The 21,185-nt window shown below is 47.4% G+C and overlaps 3 protein-coding genes across 3 annotated transcripts; 1 reads left to right on the forward strand and 2 right to left on the reverse strand.

Annotated features, from left to right (window-relative positions):
* Positions 1-6,089: 6,089 nt before the first annotated feature.
* On the reverse strand, positions 6,090-7,361 carry DFJ58DRAFT_734905 (uncharacterized protein; the record flags this gene model as incomplete). Its single annotated transcript, XM_041386553.1, has 2 exons — positions 6,090-6,850; positions 6,920-7,361. 2 exons carry the CDS (start codon positions 7,359-7,361, stop codon positions 6,090-6,092), a joined length of 1,203 nt encoding a protein of 400 aa, XP_041237096.1.
* Positions 7,362-16,094: 8,733 nt separating this feature from the next.
* DFJ58DRAFT_719085 (uncharacterized protein) lies at positions 16,095-18,780 on the forward strand (the record flags this gene model as incomplete). Its single annotated transcript, XM_041384564.1, has 9 exons — positions 16,095-16,262; positions 16,321-16,512; positions 16,594-16,662; positions 16,709-16,905; positions 16,952-17,325; positions 17,379-17,555; positions 17,662-17,970; positions 18,024-18,512; positions 18,647-18,780. The coding sequence occupies 9 exons, from the start codon at positions 16,095-16,097 to the stop codon at positions 18,778-18,780; spliced, it is 2,109 nt and encodes a 702-aa protein (XP_041237097.1).
* A 319-nt stretch (positions 18,781-19,099) lies between these two features.
* On the reverse strand, positions 19,100-19,252 carry DFJ58DRAFT_647005 (uncharacterized protein; the record flags this gene model as incomplete). Its single annotated transcript, XM_041381443.1, has 1 exon — positions 19,100-19,252. A coding segment is annotated over one exon (153 nt), but the record flags the coding sequence as incomplete, so codon positions are not given.
* Positions 19,253-21,185: the final 1,933 nt, after the last annotated feature.

A 21,185-nucleotide genomic window follows, 5' to 3' on the forward strand; every position in this document is an offset into this window, starting at 1 on the left:
GTTGGAGTCACCTTAGTCGCTATATCTCAGTCTTTGTGCAATTGATTCTGCTCTTGCCAATCTCTCTGATTGTGTGTCACTTGACTTGCTTTAAGTGCATGTCGCTAAAGTTCCCTCTTGAGGTTGACTTTTGCAACGTCAGGATCGCTATTGGTAGTCGCACTACAATCTAGTTGCTACCAGGCATTTCACTTGCACTGTCTTATCTTACTTCTCACTCTTGCTCCCTTTGATTTCTCCTTGCTGTCGCTAGTCGGATGTCACATAGCGCTATCGCATAAAACAACTTGCATAGCGCTTCTCACTTATATGCACGTTTCTCTGTCAGAACTCACTTGTCGCTGATTGCTACAGCGCTACTCATTAGTTTTTGGTCTTAGGTCGCTATAGGTTTTTAGCCCTTTGTGCTATCACTTCCCTTGCATATTAGTAGGGAGTTGCTTCAATAGCAGTCCTCTTGGGTCAAATACTACACTCACACCTATTTGGATAAGTAGCACTAGTTTTCTAACAGCCTAGTCGCTATTCCTCTTACACACCAGCTCACCTGATAGAATCAGAAGGTTCTCCCCATGGGCCCACATGATTGCATCAGGCATTCGTTGCTCTTGGCTCACCTGATGGCATCAAGAATTCATTTTGATCAGCCCACCTGATGTCACCAGTTCTAACAGCCCACCTCATGACATCAAGAATTCATTTTCATCAGCCCACCTGAGAGCATCAGTTCCATCGGCCCACCTGATGGCATGAGTTCCATTGGTCCACCTGATGGCATGAGTTCCATCGGCCCACCCAATTGCATCAGGCATTCATTGCTATCGGCCGACCCAATGCCATTGGGAATTCATTTTGATCAGCCCACCTGATGGTATCAGTTCCATCAGCCCACCTGATTGCATCAGGCATTCATTGCTATTGGCCCACCTGATGACATTGGGAATTCAGTTCCATTGGCCCACCCGATTGCATCAGGCATTCATTGCTATTGGCCAACCTGATAGCATCGGGAATTCATTTTGATCAGCTGACCTGATGGCATCAGTTCCATCGGCCCACCTGATTGCATCAGGCATTCATTGCTATCAGCCCACCTGATTGCACCAGGCATTGGTTTATATCGGTGTGGCAATTACAACCTGGCAGGCACATATAAGAAAAGTGCTCAACCAGTATAAGTGAGTCTTGGCTCTGCCTAGCTGCTACACTTGCAGAATGCGAGAGCGTTCAACCCTAAAGGGGAAGCAAGGAAAGCAAGGATCCACGGAATGATGGTGATCAACCCTGGTGAATGGCGGTGAAAGTGCGAGAAAACGCGCGCGGGAAAGCGAAGTGCGAAAGTGCGTGAAGCGCGGGAAGGTAGTGCAAGCAGTGCACAAGTGTAGAAGACGTATACTGAGACTGATAAGAGGAAAAGCGCGGATCTAGATGGATACTGATAGTGCCACTAGCTATAGACTTATGCTAGGGCCTCAAGACAATGATGGATACATGCATTGCATGGAACTAACTGGTGATAGATACTGAGTGGTAGGAAGCTAAGGTGGAAAAGTTGGGTGTAAAATGAACATGAGTGTATGTAAGTTCTACCTAAGTGCTCTCCCAGGGCTTGGAGCCGAATAGGGAGCGCTCTAAGTATGTAAATGAGGTAAAGTAAGGGTCCATAACAAAATAGGAATTGTAATATGCCAAATATGATCAGATAACGAAAAGGGACATACCAAGGGACTGGTTGGACGGTGGATGGATGCTCCTGGATGCTGCGCAATGCAGGGTGCTTAAGTACGAGAAAGTGTGCAAGGCACGCACGCGGGAATACTGCGCGTTGTGCAGGAAAGTGTCGCGCCTATGGCACATTTCGCAGGAAAGCTGCGCATGATATGCAGAGTCGACTAGAGACATAGTGGAAGTCATATGGATGATGGTGCGAGTTGTGCCATGAAACACCAGTTGTCAGAATTCGTAATATGGGCCCATAACAGCCTGCAGAAATGCGAGTCTCTACATCAGCCCACCTGACAGCATCAGGAATTCATTTCTATCAGCCCACCTGATAGCATTAGGCATTCATTTCCATCACTTGGCATTGGCCAACCAATGCACACAGGCAACACATTTGACATAGGCCGACCGATAAGCATGAGCAATGTATTCCACATGGGCCGACTGACATGCACAGGAAATATATTCTGCATGGGTCGCATGATGGCTTCATACCCATCATCAGCCGATCGGTACACACAGCCACTATATGTTACATTGGCCAAGCTGACAATATCACATTCCACCACCATTCTGTCCTGGCCACCGGCCAACATGTTAATATCAAGCATCACTATGTATGGGCCCAGCTGTTAAGATTGTCTCTCAGTGAGCCAGCCAGCTGAATGTTAGACACGGGCAAACATATTTGATTGGCCGACGTCCGCTGGCCTGTGTGGAACAGCATATTTTCAACCTCGGCTGCCTGTATTATACAGAGGATGTGACTGAATAGGCTCAAGGAAGCTTCCTCTGCACTGGTTTTGACATACAGTGTTTGCAGCCACGCAGTGTTCATGCCACAAGAGATGACTGCCGAGCCGCATGGACTGACAGATAGCCTTCTTCCAGCCGATTAGCAATGCCTGACAGATATGAATCGACAGAGCGAGGCTCAATGTGGTGCAAGAGCCACACAACATAGAATGATAATGTATCAACAGTGGGATCGATGGGGAGCTGGTGCAGCCGACAAAAGGTGATATAAGAGTTGAGATGCGAGTCATAGACAGATGCAGTGGTGGAATCAATCGCAAAACCAAGTGCCACAGAGTGCTTGTACAAGAGACACTCTGGTGTCCAGGCCTGCCTCAAAGGCTGCCTGGACGACGCAGATACCTGCATCATTTTTTGGCTGCCCCCAGCGCATCTTGAGGGGGTTCAAAATCAAAAAAAGCAAGCCGCTGGGGCCAGCTCTTGGACATGTTCGTTCTGAAAATGTGAGAGTGCATCTGCAACTCCATTCTCATAACCAAGCACATGCTCAACTCATAAGTCCATGTCATATTTGAGCAGGATGTTGACCGCTGAGAGCATGATTGAATTATATGGAGGATGTGCACAAAGCGAGTTGAACATTGCAACAGTATTTGTGTTATCTGTGTAAATGAGCATTTGCAAAGGGGGCTCTGACATGTTGTGTATAGCGTGCACCGTGGAACAAACAGCCAGAGCTTCAAAGAAGAAGATCGTGTCTTTGGGAGCATCTACAGGCAATGCAGATTGTCCTGCAAAGTTATCATGAGGAAACCATAGACCCATTCCCAAACCTGATGCATCCATATAGGTGACCACTACATCATCAGAGAGCGGGTCGAAATCCAACGATTTGTAAAACAAGAGGCTGGGAAGGTGTTCAATATGGTTTGCCATCCATGACAGCTCACAGATGATGGCATTATTGACGTGAAGACGAGCACAGGGTTGGTCTTTTCCACGTATCTTCTCATATATGGTGGACAGCCCTGGTTTGAGTAGAGGAAAAATATTAAAGCTCCATTCACACCAACCTGTGAGCTGCTGAAACTCATGAAGTGTCCAGCGACAGTTCTTCACGGCGAACCGACGAAGCTGCTTAACAAGCTCATCCTTTTTATGTCCAGGTAGTGTGGCGGACATGGCATTAGGGTCGACATCGAAGCCGATGACTGTCAGCGTCGAACCGAAAAGTTGTTTTGGCCAGTCATGAGGAAGTCCTATCTCATCCCAAAGCTGCAGGAGACGAGTCTGTTTCTCTGGGTAGTCACACTGATATGGGGCGTAGTAGAGCATGCGTCCGGCTAAGCCAAAGGAAAATGAGTCGTCCATATAGAGTTTGAGTGCCTCACTTAGCATGCAGTGAATAGCAATCCATGCCACGAGGGACATAAAGGATATCCAGACTTTAGGAGAACCACGTCCTCCAAAATTATTGTTCCGGTCAACATATCGTTGACCAAGTACCATCAGCACTTGCTTGGCTTGCCACAGCGGGTGCATAGGTAGTCTCCGGAACACTTGAGAAACATCTGACTTGAAGAGAATTAGTTCTTCATCAGGATGTTCCCGCCTAAACTTGAGTAGCGAGGCACCAAGTGAGTGCAACCCATCTAGTTTGGTACCTTTAATCGCATCCGAGTCAATCATCGAATTGAGTGAATATTCTCCAGCTGTGTGGTCGACGACAAGGCGCAGCTTGTCAGAGTTTGGTTTGGGTACCGTGTGCATTGGCATGCTATACGTTCCGGGTAATAAATCAGTCCCAAAACTTTCAGATACTCACCCAAGTCGTATTTCTTCCTGAAGCTGCTCCTCAATCAACTTTTCCTGTTCTTCTGACTTTGCACAGGTGTGCATTGAGTTGTTGTTAATGGAGGGATATGATTCATCCGATGCATTGGTCCATGGCCAAAATCCTTCACACAAGGCTCAACACACTGATTGGACAAAAGGCTGGTTTGGATGGTCCACTAAGAGATCCTGGAACCAATCCACGTTAATCGGTGTTACTATTTTGAAAAGTTCTGGGTGATTAGCAACAGTATGAGCTGCGTCACTATCAGCAAGATATGAAGGTGCTGTTGGAACTGGGTCTGCATACTCAGATGAGTGTGCAGTTGGACTAAATGAGACGTCCGTTGGTAACCAAATCAAACCTCGTTGAAAGCACGGTGTCTTACTAGGATGTGAAAGGCAATAAAAACACCAAATTTCACTTATCCTCCATGGTCAACGGTTCAGACAAATACCAACGGTTGATAACGTGGTCGTTCGTGGGGGTGCAAATATAGATTGCGTTCTCCTTGAGCAAATTTACCAATGACTAAAAAAAGGGGTGAGATATTCGGGAATCTCAGGAACAATGCCCGTTAACTGGCTTAATGCAGTACTTAGGGTTCTTCAGGGATAATGATGCGACAGTACGCAGATTACGAAAAGTTACGTGAATTACAGTGATACGTGGTGAGTCAGAGCGATATCTCTGGGATACTCCTTATTCTCACAATCAGGGGAGATCAAACTAGAAGTCGGATACAGTTGAATCAATCAAATACTTGGCTTCGAAACCGACCTTTCTGCTGCTCAGGATCTCACAATGAGTAATGACGCAGTCCAGACTAGAATACACCTTCTTGATGTAGTCTTAAGTGGCCAAGCTCTTAATATTGTTGACTAAAGTATAAGTCCTATTTATCATCCTCAATCGTTAAAGTACGTGGATTTCTCCCCACAGAATTGATTTCCTGTGTCGTAAAGAGAATTGCAGTAAAACTACACTAGACGACTAGTAACCGTGCACTAGCTAGAGTAATTTAATGTGACTTAGAGGTAGCCTCAGGTAGTCAGAACGTCGTGGGAAACAGTGACAAAAGAGTGGAGGGAATAAACTAATATTCACTTGGTATTCACACAGATATTAAGGGGTGAGAAACTTTCTGAGAGATACGCAAACTCTCTAAAAAGGGATCTTATTATTCAAAGAGGGAAACTATGTCCCTTTATATACTACTCTACAGGTGGCTATGCAACTACTAAATATGGAATAGTGACTCATAATGACTTGGTATGAGTCATAACGGAAATGACTCATAATGACTCCATGTGACTCACTATGACTCAGTGTCCAAATGTTCACTTAGAGATTACCGCTATTTCGGAACTGTCCAGAAACTATGACTAATCATTAAACAAAATGTAGATTATGTAAGAAGATTGACACTGCTCAGATGATGACTGCGCAGATGTTGAGATGTTAAGATGTTAACACAAATATGGCTCATTAGGTGGGAAAATGTATGAGAAAATCCCGAAAGGTGCGGGAATGTGCTTGTTAATGAAAGGATAAGGTTTTTTAACACAGTTTGTTGACTGTGCTAAGTACGTAATATGAATGATTAATTCATGTAGCTATGAAAAACCTTCAAGAAAATTATAGTAAACTGTAGTAAAGCCATAAGAAATTAGAACTGCCTTTATTGGCAGTATTAGGTTGTACGAGAGTATGTTATGTGCCCATGATCATGTACGAAACAGGTTTCGTGTGTGTCAATGGACACTTCAGAAATCGTTCAGGTAGATTTGGACTTTGTGTCCTCATTATGCTTCGCTTTAACATGATGGCGGGCACAAACCTGGCCGTCTTGCTCAATGTTGCAGACATGGGCAAAGCGGCAGGTGGCTGTGCTGCATGTGCATTCTCCAGTATTCCACTTGTGGCATGGTTCACGCTTAACAGTAGATTCCCATCCCCCAGAGGACTTGCTAGACTCTCCGGTGTCATTGTGCATCCTTCCTCCAGCGGAGAAATGTGCACTGTAGATGTCTTTGAAACATTTGAAGTTGGACAATTCATACTTGCAAGAATTTCCGACCCTGAATCTGACTGCTTTGTTGTACCAGAGGACTTGTCCATGAGAAAGTTCTGACTGTTGGTCAAATTGCTCATTGATATGTTCTGAGTAGGTGTCAAGTTCAGCCTGTCGGAAAGGGAAAGGGAACTTGAGGGCCTGTGCTGCTCTATTCCACACCGCATTCCATTGTCCCTGCGTGGCAATATTCTTCAGGGCCATTTCTGAGACTCCATAGGTGAACTCAACATCTCCGATGGCCTCGGTATGCTTATCAATGGCGCATGAAGTGGTGATGATGGTGTGGATAGCATCAAGGTTGAGACTTCGTCCTGCAATGATGTCTGCCCATCCGTATTCATAAAAATCTGGACTCCGCTCATGGTACATGAGTTTGAGCTTTGCTTGTTTCTGGTCTTGCGCCCAGTTCTGTATGATGCGGATGGTGTGTTTGAGATTAGCGGATAGGGGTCTAGATGGTTCTTGGTGAACCATTAGCTTAAGGTCAAGGCAGGTAAAGTCGAGTTAAGCTTGCTTTCGAGCAGGTTCACCTGGCTCAATGCTGGCTTGTTGAGTCCTGACATCCTCTGTAGGAGGTTCTTCTTCAATGTGGGAGCCTGATGCTGGTTTGACTGAACGCCGTTCTCTAACTGCTCCAGTCGCTCTTTGAGCGGCTTGAGACTGTTCAGATTCCCACTGGTCAAGCATGGCAAGGTAGATAGCCACAATAGCAGTGGGATCTTCTCTTGAACCGATGGGTAAGCTTTCCTTGATGATGCTGGAGATGACATAGGATGCTTCAAATTTTGTTCCCTTAGTGGCTCTGAAATCTCGGACGACATCAAGGCATCTCTTCGCCAGGTCCTGTTGGGGTAGTTGCAATTCATCAGTGTTGGACTCAAATGATGCCCCTCGCATTGCAGGTCCCCTAAGAGATGGTTGGGTTTGCGACGAATTGGTGGCATTATTGTTTGAAGGACCAAGGTCTGACATATGTTTGGAAGGATGACTGAATTTGAGTAGAACAATAATTCAATTTTACACGAAAACAAGTAGTGCAGAACATGCACGAGCAGACAGTGCTCAGAGGACAAGTGTGCGACATGCAGAAACGGAATACGTCAGTTAGACACTTATATCCAGAAGGACAGGGGCCTCAATGATGACACAGAGTCACAAGGCCAAAAATTTTCAACCAGTGTCGCGAATTGACTCAACTTGGTTAAACTTGTTTAACCCCAATTAAAACAGTAAGTAAACTGAAATAGTTGGAGCCTTACTGTAAGCAGATAAAATAAATGCACCACATGTCCACCAAAGTTGCATAAGCGGACTTGTATTCCTTCTATGTCTACCTGTAATGTGCACACTCAAGTTGTTTGTGGAGGGATGGCAGAACCTTCTACCATGATGTCCGCAGGTGATGTCCATAATACATAGAGTATACTACTGTGAACCAGCCCAGCCTGGTCACGTCGGTGGTCACGTCCGCCTAACCAGGGAAGCGTGACCAGGCAAGTACAAATGAACTGCTGGATGTATTGCCCGATTTGGCGCTGGGCTCAATCTGATCTTGGATGCTCGATTTGGTAAGTCATCTTTGTACCACTCTCTCCGCACGCTGAAACAACGATGAGCGTGCTTACTGCATCGACACCAACACCCATGCACGATGACTGATGGGCTCGAAGGCCCCCTCCTTCCCTTTCTGTTCACTGCCCTACTAACAATAGCTTATATCTACATACTTTCTACGCTAATCCAAACTCTCATCCAGCCTCTCTCACCACTCGGCTAGATTGCGCCAACTCCATCTCTCATGAGGAGGTTGCCATGCAATATTCTCTTATTGACTCTGCAATCTCCGTGAATTCTGCAACTCGCCACATGCACCACTGGCCACATCAGCCGACCTTAAAAAGCGGGGAGCTGTGTCCTTGGAAAGACACAAGTTGTGGTCAAGCTTTCTCTTCTGAACAGGCTGCCTTCCCCCCCAGTGCAACAATGAACAGGTGAGTCGTCTGCCCCCTCCTTCTCTTGCAGTGCTCTCACCCCCCTTGTGACAACTCAATTTCTGCAGTTTCGTTCAGCATGCCTGCCTCAATGGCGAGCAAGCACCCTCTCTCGATGCCTGACAATCTGCCTGCACAGACCACCTCCAAGTGCTGCCAAACTGATGGCCTACAGCCATCAGCTGCTCCTCATGCTACTGCTTTGGACAGCCCACCTGCATTCACAGTCCCGGCTGCTCAAAACCCTTGTGAGTGTCGCGTTTTTTTCTGTCCTGAAGAAACTGTCTGATTCTTTTCTTTCTTTATGAAAGGAACGATTGCATTCACTGCACCGATGCATGCCTACATCAGCCCACAGCTGCCCAGCATGTCTCTAGACACTGAAATGTCGTCACCCGAGTTCTTGCTGGACGTCAGCATGTCGGATCCAAACATCTTTGCTACTGCAGAACCCAAGCTTCCAACTGTGACCAAGAGGTCACCACCATTGCCCTCTCCTTCTCCAGGGCTTTCTCCATCTGACCATACTACATCCTCCCTCATCAGGATCAACCGCTCACTAGCTTGCCTTGACGTGACGTTGCACGGCATCTGGATGCGAATTTCTGCAGAGGAGCAGTCTGACAAAGGCACAGCAGATGCGTACTCCTGTCATGTCCGTGACTATGTCATGTGGTGGGACCAGTACCAGCACAAGTGCAGTGAGCAAGAGGAATGTTGGACAGTGGTTCCTGCCTTCCCAGTGACAGCGACCAAGGCAGCCCAATTTGTCAACCACGAAAAAAACACAAGAAGGTGAGGAGGCAGCTGAATCCAGTGTCCGAAACTAACTGAAGAATGCTGTAAGAGGAAGCTCAGGAGCACAGAGACCATCCCCAGCTCCAATGTTGGCAAGTCTGTCATCCAGCAGGTCATCAGTGCACTCGAGGACTGGCAGGTCAGCCACCACCACCTCTACAAGGATGTCCCAGAGGCACAAATCCGCTTGCGAGATGACAATTGCATCCAGACGCTCGAATCTGCAGCGAAGCGCAATGAGCCAAAGTGGGCAGACACAGCACAGACACTCAAGGCCTCTGGGGCTTCATATGGTAATGTAGTTCACGAGCATCACGTCCAATTGCAAACCTCACTCTCCTGTTCAACAGATGCCTATACCACCGAAGAACTTGTCCGCTGTTCCTGGTGGTCCCTCACACAACCCTCAGGTGCTTGCCAGGTATTTATTGGCCTTTGAGATCAAACAATGGTCCTGCTTGGAGCGACAACAGCATTGCGAGGGGAGAGCCTTTGCATGCTGCAGCTCTCTGACCTCTTTGTCTCATCAGCCTTCCTTGACAGCATTTCGAGCAGTCGTGCACCTGCGGTATGTCAAAGTTCCTGCCTCTCTTTCAATGATGACCAACAGTTGCAGCAGGTCCTGACAGCACTCGCCAACAATGCAAAAACAAACCAGCATGGTCGAGTGGATGAACATGGCACCCTATGCCACCACTTGGTTGAGCTTTGCCCAGTTGGCTCTTTGGCCATGCTCCTCTATGCCTACTTCCACGTCATCTCCCAGCCAGTGCCTGACTTCGCACCTCAGTTTGGTGTGCCTGGCTTTGGTGAATTTGGCTACCGGCCATGGTACGAGCTCTTTGTGTTTTGGGCTGATGATCCCAAAAGCAGATGTCCTATGACAGTGAGATTTCCCAGCCCCATGGTAGTGCGAGAGGCGGGTACCTAACCTTCCATCGGCAGATCACTACAACCATATAAAGCAGATGCATGTCAAAAATGACATCTGCATCACAAAGGCCACTTATGCAACTCGTCATTTCGCTGCCCAGACAGCACGAGCACACAGTGCTTCAGTCACCAGCACCAAGGCTCTCGGTCGCTGGTCTGAGACTGATGCCATGGCAAATTGCTATGACCGGGCAGTTCCAATTGATGCTCTACTAGCAGCGTCGATGTTTAATGGCAGGAAGCCAGAGGAGCATTTCCTGGCCCGTGATGCACTTGGCAAGTCTTCTTTAGTGCCTTGAGGTGCAATTCTGGGCTGATGAATTGTGTAGACCCACCTGCTGACCTACTCTCACAGGTATTTCCCTGGGCCAAGGCTGAGCAAGCTGCCCTCAATGTAAGGGAATCTACTCTTGGCCATACTGGCAAGGACATTGCCTTGAGGCAGTTCCTAAAGCTTCTTGTTTGGTTTCAATGTGTGCTCCTCCAGGATGCTGCGGTGCTGTTTACTCAACAACTGGATTGCACTATTTTCAAGTTCCCGCTGTTCTGAAGCGCACAATTTCACGATTTTGCAAAATCTTCGACTGCCATCATTGCACAAACTGAAGAAGACACACAGATCAACATCTGAAACTTGCCCAACAATTATGCACATGCAGTGCAAGGTTTCATGGTTTCTGTTCGACTCGCACAGGAGACAGCACAAGAGGAGTCGAACTGCAGGATGGACACAATGCAGGAGCAGATGACTTGTATGGAAGGTATGCTTGGTGTGATCGCAATGACAAAAGGTTCATGGCGCACAAAGAGAGGTGACACTTTTGTATTCCCTTTCATCATCTACACGAAACTGGTTTTTTTGACAAACAAAAACAACTCGATCTCTCAACTCACATCCTCCAGGCACACTCCTTCCACCACCTGGACTCATTCCTGCTGCCAGCGAAACAGTGCCATCAGCTGCTACTACTACCATGACCCAGTTCTCAGCTCTGTTGGTTCCCAAGCTGCAGCCCACCCCATCTTCGACATTTGTGCTGGCCAGTACCAAGGCCCCATCCCTCATAACAGTGCCCTCCACTCTTCCATCTTCTGCTCCACCAGCAAACCTATCTAATTCAGTGTGGGTTAGTGCCATCAGCAGTGTTGGGACGAGCTGATGGCTCGTTTCAGTGAGGAAAAACTTCACCACCACACCTGGGAGTGGGAGTCTGGGAGGCTTATCCCCTTCTATGTGTTCTAGACAGTTTCGAAGATCACAGACATCTGGGAAGAGCACAGCAATGGCCTCAATGGGCACCTGGTTGTACGGGACCTCAACGAGTACTGGGGTGCAAGGTGGAGGTGCAACTGTGATGGCCAGCGGACAGAGAACTGCCAGCGCAAGAAGGTCGTTCACCTCATCGAGAAGCTCGCAAAGAAGGCCAATTGGAACATCAAACTTGCACTCCGCTTCCTGCACGACAAGTATGAGACAAGGAGCATGCTCCTCGAGCATTCTGTACCTACCTCCAGAAGAACGGTAGCAGCAACATTGAGGAGGTGATGGCTGCTGCATGTGACTACCCTTAGCCTATAGCTTCTTGTTAGCCTTAGTATTAATGTTATTCTCTCGCCCAAGTATTTTGAATTAATCTACAGTACCTGTTACTCCTTCTCGTGCCAGTATCATAAGCATCTGCCGAAGCACCCAACCTGTGCGTCGTGCTTTTATCAGTAACATCAACTAAGTAGAGACACTCACAAAATTCATGTTCTTTCTCTGTAGAAAAGATCCAAACGATGCCCGATGATCATTCAACGGCATATCAAGACTAGTGATGTTCTGGCCTGGCTTAGGCTCAAAGCCCCAGCTTAGGCTCGGCTTAGGGGGGCTTAGGCTTACCAGATTTCAAGCCTGGGCCATGAGCCCCAAGCCAGCCTAAAGCTGTGGCTTGAGCTGGACCAGGCCGCAGCTCAGCTATCAGCAAAATCATTCAAAGTTGTAGTATAATATTACCAAGCAGTACAACAGAGTACATGAATTACATCTAGATCATCTCAATGTCCAACAGCTCGTCATTGTCATTGTCATTGTCATTGTCATCTGAAATCAAGACATCCCACCCATCCTCCTCAGCTGCAACATCATCTCTGGTCTTCTCCTCCTCGCTTTCAGCTTCCAATTCAGAGCTGTCAAGTTCCTCTGACTCAACAAGGGAGGATGGTCCAGGTTCTTGGTTAAGAAAGTATTTTGCCTCACAATATTTGAAGAGGGCTGAAGGTGAGAGCTTTGAGGAGTACTTCGAACAAGGCTGAACTTGCGGCCCTCGAGGAGTGGAGGAAGACCGAAGAAGATGAGAGCTTGGATGAAGTTGAAGTGCTTGAGGGAAATGAGCAAAACGTTGGATCAGGTCGAACAAGGAATAATTATACATGCTATTTTACATGAGAGATAATTCTGGTTAATTACAAGATTAGTGAGGATGACAATGACAATGGGACAAGGCAAGTAGTGGGGATGACAATGGGACAAGGCAAGATCAATGTCACAGTGATGCAGCCTACAGTTACACTGCCAAGCCACGGCTTAGGCCGGCGGCTTGGGCTTTGCAAAATCAAAGCCCAGACCAAAGCCCTAGTGGGGCCGTGTCCTAGGCCTGGGCTAGGCCCGGCTCAATTAGGCCCGGCTTGGGCTGGCCCAGGGCTTGAAGCCAGGCCAGAACATCACTAATCAAGACCTGGGTGGAGGTTTAGAGTTATGGTGCAGATCCTTCCAGTAAGCTCTACATCTCTCCCATATTCACAATAGCCTCGGTGTCAACGTTCAGAGGACACTGACTCGTTGATTTTGCAGGGTGCTATGTACTGGCCTATGTACTTGGTTCAGCCAGCCGGTGTGACCACGCTGTGTACTGGCGGTGAACCAGCTGGCTGTGACTTACCTTTTTGGGTGCGTGACCACTCAAACCGCCGCTGCACCACATCATCGATACATATTGTGCACCTCTGGTTAATAACCAGAGGTGCACAATATGTTATGAGTTTAGTATAAGGTGAGAAGTATAGTGAAATGTCCTGTTATTATTTCGACTGACTGTAAAGTATCATTTCTATCTAGTATTTATACTGTCCATCGCTAACTACTATTGGTTACCACTTGCTCGTGCACACCACATTTCGTGCATCCCTCAAAAACAACACTTTTCCTACTACAAAATGTTCAAACTACTACATCTATTTTAAATAATAATACACAAGAACGTCTTACGAGCTTAGACAGATGCATTTGGACAAGAAACAAGAGAGATAAATGTTTGGTTGTGACAAAGGCTTTTGTCACTTCCATTGTCACCTGCCGTCCGCTGCCGCAGCGGAGTTTTAACTCAACGTGTTAGTGGCAACACGTCTACTCGCTGCACGGATGGCACGCACTCGAGTCGGTGGGAAGCAGGAAGGTCCCTGAGATCCCACCAAAGAAGCTCGCATTCAGGCTGCCATCCGTGATACCTTGACTGGTGTTCATGCCAGTTTTTGCAGTGCTGCCATAGCTCACAATGTAAGCACTCCCTCAACAATTTTGTTGCAACTCAATTTTCCTTCAGGTACTCCCACCGACTGCGAGATCGTGCGGCAGTCAAACACCATACTTGACGCTTGTTCCTCAACGAATCCCAAGAAAGAGTACTGGTGGACTGGTGCCACCATAACTCGAATTCAGCAACCCCTTTACATCCTCGAAAACTCCGTGCTCAAATACTGGAGATGGTCAACAGCATCACGACAAGAACATTTGACAGTCCCTTCACATCATATAAATGGAAAGAAGATCTGGAAGCACTCGCTGGAGCACTTGGACTCTCAAGAGATGGAAAAATTGCTGATCTTTCAGCACGGATCAAAGCTCACTTGGAAGATCCTGACACTCGTGCAGCTCTTGCAGATAACCCTCGATTTTCAGCGCTATATGGTTCGAAACGACGCACTGGCAGGCCTGTTGCCATTGCCAACCTGACTTCGAGTGAAAGCTCAACACCTTCAGCCAGTACTTCTCTCCCCACAGGCAGCCAACAATATGTTCCACCCACAACCACCTTTGTTTCCGTAAATGCAAGGATCTCCGAGTCTCCCCGTTATGTATCCAAACCAGTCACATCATGTTCAAGTTGGCCCCGCTGTACTCTCAACAACCACCCCTGTTGTATCACAGCCATTGCTGTCTGGGCATCCTAATAGTCACAGTTCATATTACTCCGGCAATCCGCAATACATATTCAATTAGATTACTACATACTAGCTACTGGTACACTCGTATATATCTTCCTAATGTCTAATCCACAGCGTGTCGAGCGGACTGCAAAATCGGCCAGTGTGACTACACGGTGACTTTCCGTTACAATTATGTGACTGCACAAAATGTGGTGTGCACGAGCAAGTGGTAACCAATAGTACTTGTAACACCTGGCCTTCCCAATAAGTAAGCCTTATTAAGCTTGGTGCTTACGCGTACTGGCAAGCTTAATTAGGCTTGGTTACAGTAAACCTCCAACACCAGCGTTAAATATCGCCCCAAATACCTTTTTACCTTACAGCTACTACTACCTACCCGCTCAAAAGGGTAAGGACCGCCCCCTGCCCTCCCCACGTATACGGCACTTCCCGCGACCTCCTCGATTTACCTGAACTTTGATCAACGGCGGCTTCCCATGCCCTTTCTGCTCTTACCCTACACCGTTGACGTCACTGGGCAGTTACAGCCAACAATCCAGGCATCTGGCTAGTGTCCTAGGCACTGCACTGTCCCCTCGAGGTACCTGCGCTCCCGCCATCCTACTAGACCTGCTCTGTACCCACCTGCGCGCCATCCTCCTCATTCCCGCCACCCTGCGCTGCCACCATCTTCCTAGTTCCTGCCCTGTACCTACCTGTGAGCCATCCTCATCTTTTTCAGCACCCTGTGCTGCCACCATCTTCCTAGTTCCTGCCCTGGACCCACCTGCCCACCATCCTCGTCTTTTTCAGCACCCTGTGCTGCCACCATCTTCCTAGTTCCTGCCCTGTACCCACCTGCACGCCATCCTCGTCTTTTTCAGCACCCTGTGCTGCCACCATCTTCCTAGTTCCTGCCCTGGACCTACCTGCACGCCATCCTCATCTTTTTCAGCACCCTGCGCTACCACCATCTTCCTAGTTCGTGTCTTATACCTACCTGCACCCCACCCTTCTCATTCTCGCCACCCTTAGATCATGCTGTCCATCATGCCGTGCGGGACGGGGACTTCCAGGCTGAAAGGCCTTTCTAAATCTATCATCTCACACAGCTTCAGAGGGCGGCATCGCCAGTCACACGTGTTGACAGCTGGCAAGCAATCTCAGCGCCGCGAGGCAGCTGCAATGAGTCGTCTGGCTCTAGTTCAAGGTATGTAGTATTTTTTCTTACTTTCTATGACCGCCATACCAATTTTTCCCATAGAGATGTCATCTGAGGACCGTGAGATGGTCGAGAACATGATCGTTGACCATGGTATGGATGTCGAGCCACAACTGTACACAGCCCCCCCAGGTGAGGAAGGGTTAGACATGAGCCATGCTGGAGGTGAATTTGAGGCATTCAAGGGACTTGCCCATGAAATCGCTGGGATCAGTGGATGGTGAGTGCTTTTTTTTCACTACCTGCGCTATCTCAAACACACATGGATATGGAGCCGCTATGTAGACCCACGCACTCGTACTGATCACATCGAAAATGAAACGAACCACTGGAGCATTCAAATGGGCTGCCTGGTAGAGGCCTATTTAGACTATCACCACCGCGACTTGGGGGATGGCATGCCCAACTGCAATGGGATACCTGCAGCATCACCCTCTGATGATACTCAGCGTGTTTCACTGAGTGAAATTGAACTTATCGATATCTTTAGTACGTATATTGACTGCGTTCTTCTTGTCAGTACTAATTTAAACAGGTCGAAAGCACTCTTCGCTTCAATCACAACCCTTCCACATGTATCCTAATGAGACTTTAATTTATCACGGCTACATTGGATGTGCACCGGTGTATCCAACTGTTGCTATATCTCTCTGTACCCTTGCTGTTTACCAACAAACACATCGTGTGTGCCCTTCATTTGGTTTTCAAGCGCAGTGCAAAGCTCTCTGCTTTCTTCACGGTGTAAGCACTCTGTTTGTTTGGGCATTTACATAAATTATAACGAGATTTGACTTGACAGATCCCTTATAGGCCTTACCTCACCGCACAACTATCTTCTGCCTTCGACGTCTATTTGGAAATTCTCCATCATGTGGACCAACACCTTCACATGGCCCTGAAACGTGATACTCCAAATTGGTGCCTTCTAAACTCCTGTCCTGCATGCTTTTACAAGCTCGAGGATGAGCCTAATCTGGAATTTGAGTGGCTCGTATCAATTGACGGCAACAACAGCCTGAAGAGATGGGATTCCACGACATACGGGACGAATGCACGACTTGATTCTTGAAAGGCTCGCTCTGACTTTTGGGTTGATGCAGAGTCTGTGGACAAATTCAGCGGCGAATTGAGAGCACGGGCAGTGAGTGTCGACTTATTGCACAATTATGTTCTCATCAGCTGTATAGGCGGAAGACAACGATGTTGAGAATACAGCAGCTGAGACCAACCCTGCCCCATTCAGTTGTGCTGATCGGTGGAAAAATGCAGGTCCGGAAACTCGCAAGAAGATGTTCTCGGTGTTCGATGAATCGGGAATCTTCATTGCAGCATGTCGTCATCGGTTCGTGCTTATTGCTTGTGATATGATCCAAAGCGGAGAATTGTGAGTTCGTGTTTGCTCATCAGTTAAGTTTCATCTAATATATTAGGGCAAAATACCCACTTGCCATCATTGACAAACTGCTTACGGTCTACGGCAAGAACGGTGCATGTGCATATGATATAGGCTGTGCCTTTACCAAGACATTAGGTACCAGCGCTCTAGGGCCACAAGCGCGAGAGCTTGGGTTTCGTCTTATGGTTGGGGCATTCCATGGGCATGCTCACAATCGCATGTGTCAACTTGATTGGCATCCAATGTACATTACAGGAACTGGACACAGCGAAGGAGAGGGCTGTGAACATGTATTTTCTGCATCTAATGCTCTCGCACGTGGCACCCGACATGCAAGCAAATTCCACCAGCATCAGACCATTGAGCAACACTTCGCATTTTGGAATGACGACAAATATGCTAACCTTAGTAAGTTCTTGTCTAACTGTGTATAAATGAATGATGACGTTAATGTACCTCAGGCAACTTTTTGTGGAGTCACTACCGCGAGGCCCTAAAATCAATTGAGACCCTTACTGTTGAGCTATCCGCTATCAAATCGGAGCTGAACATTACCGATGATGACTTCCTGTGCTACTTCGAGCAAGAACGTGCTTATCTACATAGCTTGAAAGAGCCGCCTGCAAGAGACCAGCTTTGTATCCGTTATGTTGAAGCACTTGATGAACTAACTGAACGAAGGTAAGTTGTTTTTATATGTAGATATGTCTGACGTTAACAATCTCAGAACTGATTGGCATGCAGCACGTGATGCTGCTAATAATTCCCTTACAGGGATTGCAGCTAGCAGCTTGCAGAAGATTAATGAAGCGCTCACACAAGCTCGGATCCAAGTCGATTCATCATATGCGAAGTTACAGCACGCAGAAGCGCTAGTGGCGCATGTCGAAATTCAGCTCACTGTGGAAGCACGATGGGAGGTAGGTGGCCCAGAATACAATGAATTCAAAATGGAGGCACGTATAGGCAAGTATCGTGCTGCACTTGACGAGCTGGAGCGCCTCGTAGTCATGCGTTTATTTGAGCTTTCCAAACTTTCGTTGTCAGGGACAGGTGAGTTCTGCATTAGTACCCATATAGATTCTCTCTTCTAATTAAAATCTTAGGCTACAAACTACGTCAGCAGATCAGCAAGGCTTTACAACGGCGTTCCGAGGCTATCCGAAATGCAATAAATCGGTATAACATGCAGGCTGTCGCCCTAACTCCCCCGCGCCCAAAGATTTCGTGGAAAGACATCGCGGACTATAGTTTTCTTGGCGAATTTGATTTGTTGCGCCATTCACGTGCCGACATTCGCAGCAATGATTGGGCCAAACCGGCCCATCGAGAAGCAACTAATAAATTGTTCAAGTTACGCCGCGCTCATGAAGAAGTCAAGCGACTTAACGTTGAAGTTCGCCGCTTACGCACTGCAATTCACACTGAGGAACTCCAAACCTCTGCCGTCATCAATGACTTGCTTCTGTCGGACCCAAGACTGGCTGCAGAGCTGCAGCGCCAATGCCGTCCACGTGCTGCTATCAATGCCGTCCATTGCTATCGCTTAGATCGTATTGAGCACCTGGCTGGATTCTCGGGCATCAGGGGCATTGGTGTCCGCATGCAGTATCCTTTATCGACTCCCAACATCCCTCCCGCCTCGCATCCTTCAACATCTCCTGACGTTCATACAAATTCAGGTAGGCCTCCTCGCATATTTTCTGTGCCGATTTAATTTCTTTCATAGGTGCACTGCAGAATGTTGACGACATTGATGCAATTATCACATCTGACTATACTGACATAGAAGCGATTGATCGTGAGGAGCACAGCACAGTGGTAGAGGATATGGCCGACTTTTTTCATTCGATCACTGACTAGTTTACTTGTGTCGTTTTGTGTTATTAAACTTATTCCAATGCATCATAGGTTTTGAGAATTCTCGTCTGCTGCAGCATCCATTCACTGGCCTTCACACCGGCATCAGAAAGAGCCTTGTCACACAGGTCTATGGTATGCTTGAGAAGAGGTTCCACGAGATTCTCCAGCTGCACACGTCCAAGCCTTATGTTGATGTGCTTGGGACTGTCGACGGTAAGCTCGATAAGAGGTTCCACAAGATTCTCCAGGTGCACACGTCCAAGCCTTATGTTGATGTGCTTGGGACCAGATGCATCAGCAGTGATATATGAGAGGTTGATTTCCATCTGCGTTGTTGTGGGTCAACGGTACGCTTGATAAGAGGTTCCACGAGATTCTCCAGCTGCACACGTCCAAGCCTATATATGTTGATGTGCTTGGGACCAGATGCATCGGCGGTGATATATGGGAGGTTGATTTCCGTCTGCATTGTTCAAGTTGTGGGTCAACAGTACATTTGATAAGAGGTTCCACGAGATTCTCCAGCTGCACACGTCCAAGCCTATATATGTTGATGTGCTTGGGACCAGATGCATCGGCAGTGATATATGGGAGTTTGATTTCTGATCTTTCTTGAACTTCGCCAAGATGTGGTTGAGCAGAATGATGTCGAAGTACTGATTGGAAACGTGATTGATGCAATGATTCACAATGAAAGTTGACTCAACTTGAAGTACTTGATCGCAACAATTGAACTAGGAGTTAGGAAACAGCTTTATGATATCACAGTACTTGAATCTGAAATCATGAACGGTTTGTTGCATGAAATTCAAGTTTATTTGATCTAACATCTCAAATCGGCAGCACTGCGCTGCATCTTGTCCAAGTCAATCACACATCTGATTGCATGCTTACTAGTAGTAGTAGCCTCGCACAACCTTAGATCATCCATTTCCGATGCTACAAGCTCTTCAAATACTCTCGTCCAACTCAAATGGATTGATCCTGGTCAACACTCTTACATTACATTCACAAAAGAATTGGCCGCTGGCAAATATCAAGGTAGAGCCCATGGCAGAATTTGACTTTTGCACTTTGTGTTATCTAATGCTTTAGCCCATTTATGTTCAAGTACAGCAAATACTCGCTACCTCTACAACCACTCTCATATTGTCTTCAATGACCATGCAGTCTCAAACTGAAACACAGGGTTCACACTATTTCACAATGTCTGGACTCGCTGCGCTACATTGCTCGACGTTTGCACAAGGCTTCAGCAACAATCAACGCCAGGCTGCTGCCAGGGCACTACTTAGGCACAACGCTCACATTGACGGCACGCATTATCATACCAAGACACTTTGTGGCCTTCATCCCTCCTACATAGCCTTTCACTCTAATAGTCAAGAACTGGAGTCAGGGAGAGCACTATCTCCCAAAGAACTTGTGGAAGCAACGCTCCAAGACATCTTTGACGCAGCAAGCAAATTTCTTCGTTTTTTTATAGCTAAATCTGACACTCTTTAGATTGCTATGCAGGACCGTCTCGACGGTGGTATATCTCTGCTTGTTCGATGTGCAGGTTCTGGAGTAGGACCGACTATGTCACCCGAGAAAATTCCTCTTGACCTGTATATCACGCCACGCGAGCTGCAAGAAGTTCCTCAACAGATTGGAGGAGATGTCGTGGTGCTTGTACAAGCATTCGCTCAAGAGTTTGCGATACCGCATCTCCAACGTTTTGCTAAGTGCTGTGCCATTGAAAATATCAAACCACCTCAGTCTTGTAAGTCAAACTGAACTCTCCCTTTTTTCACAACACATCGCTAACAAATCCGTGAAGTCCCTGCTACTCATATCAGTACAAATGGACCACAGCACCTCCCAGGGCCTATCGTGGCTACTGGGGCTCGCATTGCGTGCTCTGCACAAGCACCAAAAACCTTCGAGAAGAATCTGCAAACCTCATCTGTTCCTGCTGCAGATCCAAAGAAACCGGCATCTGCAGCAATTTCTGAAGGAATCCAACTGGGGGCAAGTGTTGCAAAAGACATGTTAACTCCACGTTCACAGATTCGCCGGCGCCGAGCTGCTGAAGTCTTTGTTGCTGATAGAGTCCCTGGCCCAATCTTTTTGGTTCGGCCTGAATTCGGTTGCAATGCCATAAACTTTAGTCCTCCGCTCATTAGTATCGGTCCTAATACCAATGCTGCTCTTGATCGGTTCAAACTGGGAGATGAGCTCTTGCCCAAGCTCCGTGTGCTTGTTGGAACTGTGCGAAGCAGTCGTTGGGAGTTGGTTCTCAGGTCCCAGAAGTGGGATCTGAACTATGAGCAAGCCTCTATCTTGGCGAACGCCCTTCTTGCAGACTTTCAAGGGGTGCCATTCAGCCCTGAAATTGTGAAGGTTTGTAATTTGATTGCGGC

This window comes from Suillus subalutaceus (assembly GCF_016647625.1).
Source record: "Suillus subalutaceus strain FC151 chromosome Unknown DFJ58scaffold_192, whole genome shotgun sequence".
NCBI lineage: Eukaryota > Fungi > Basidiomycota > Agaricomycetes > Boletales > Suillaceae > Suillus > Suillus subalutaceus.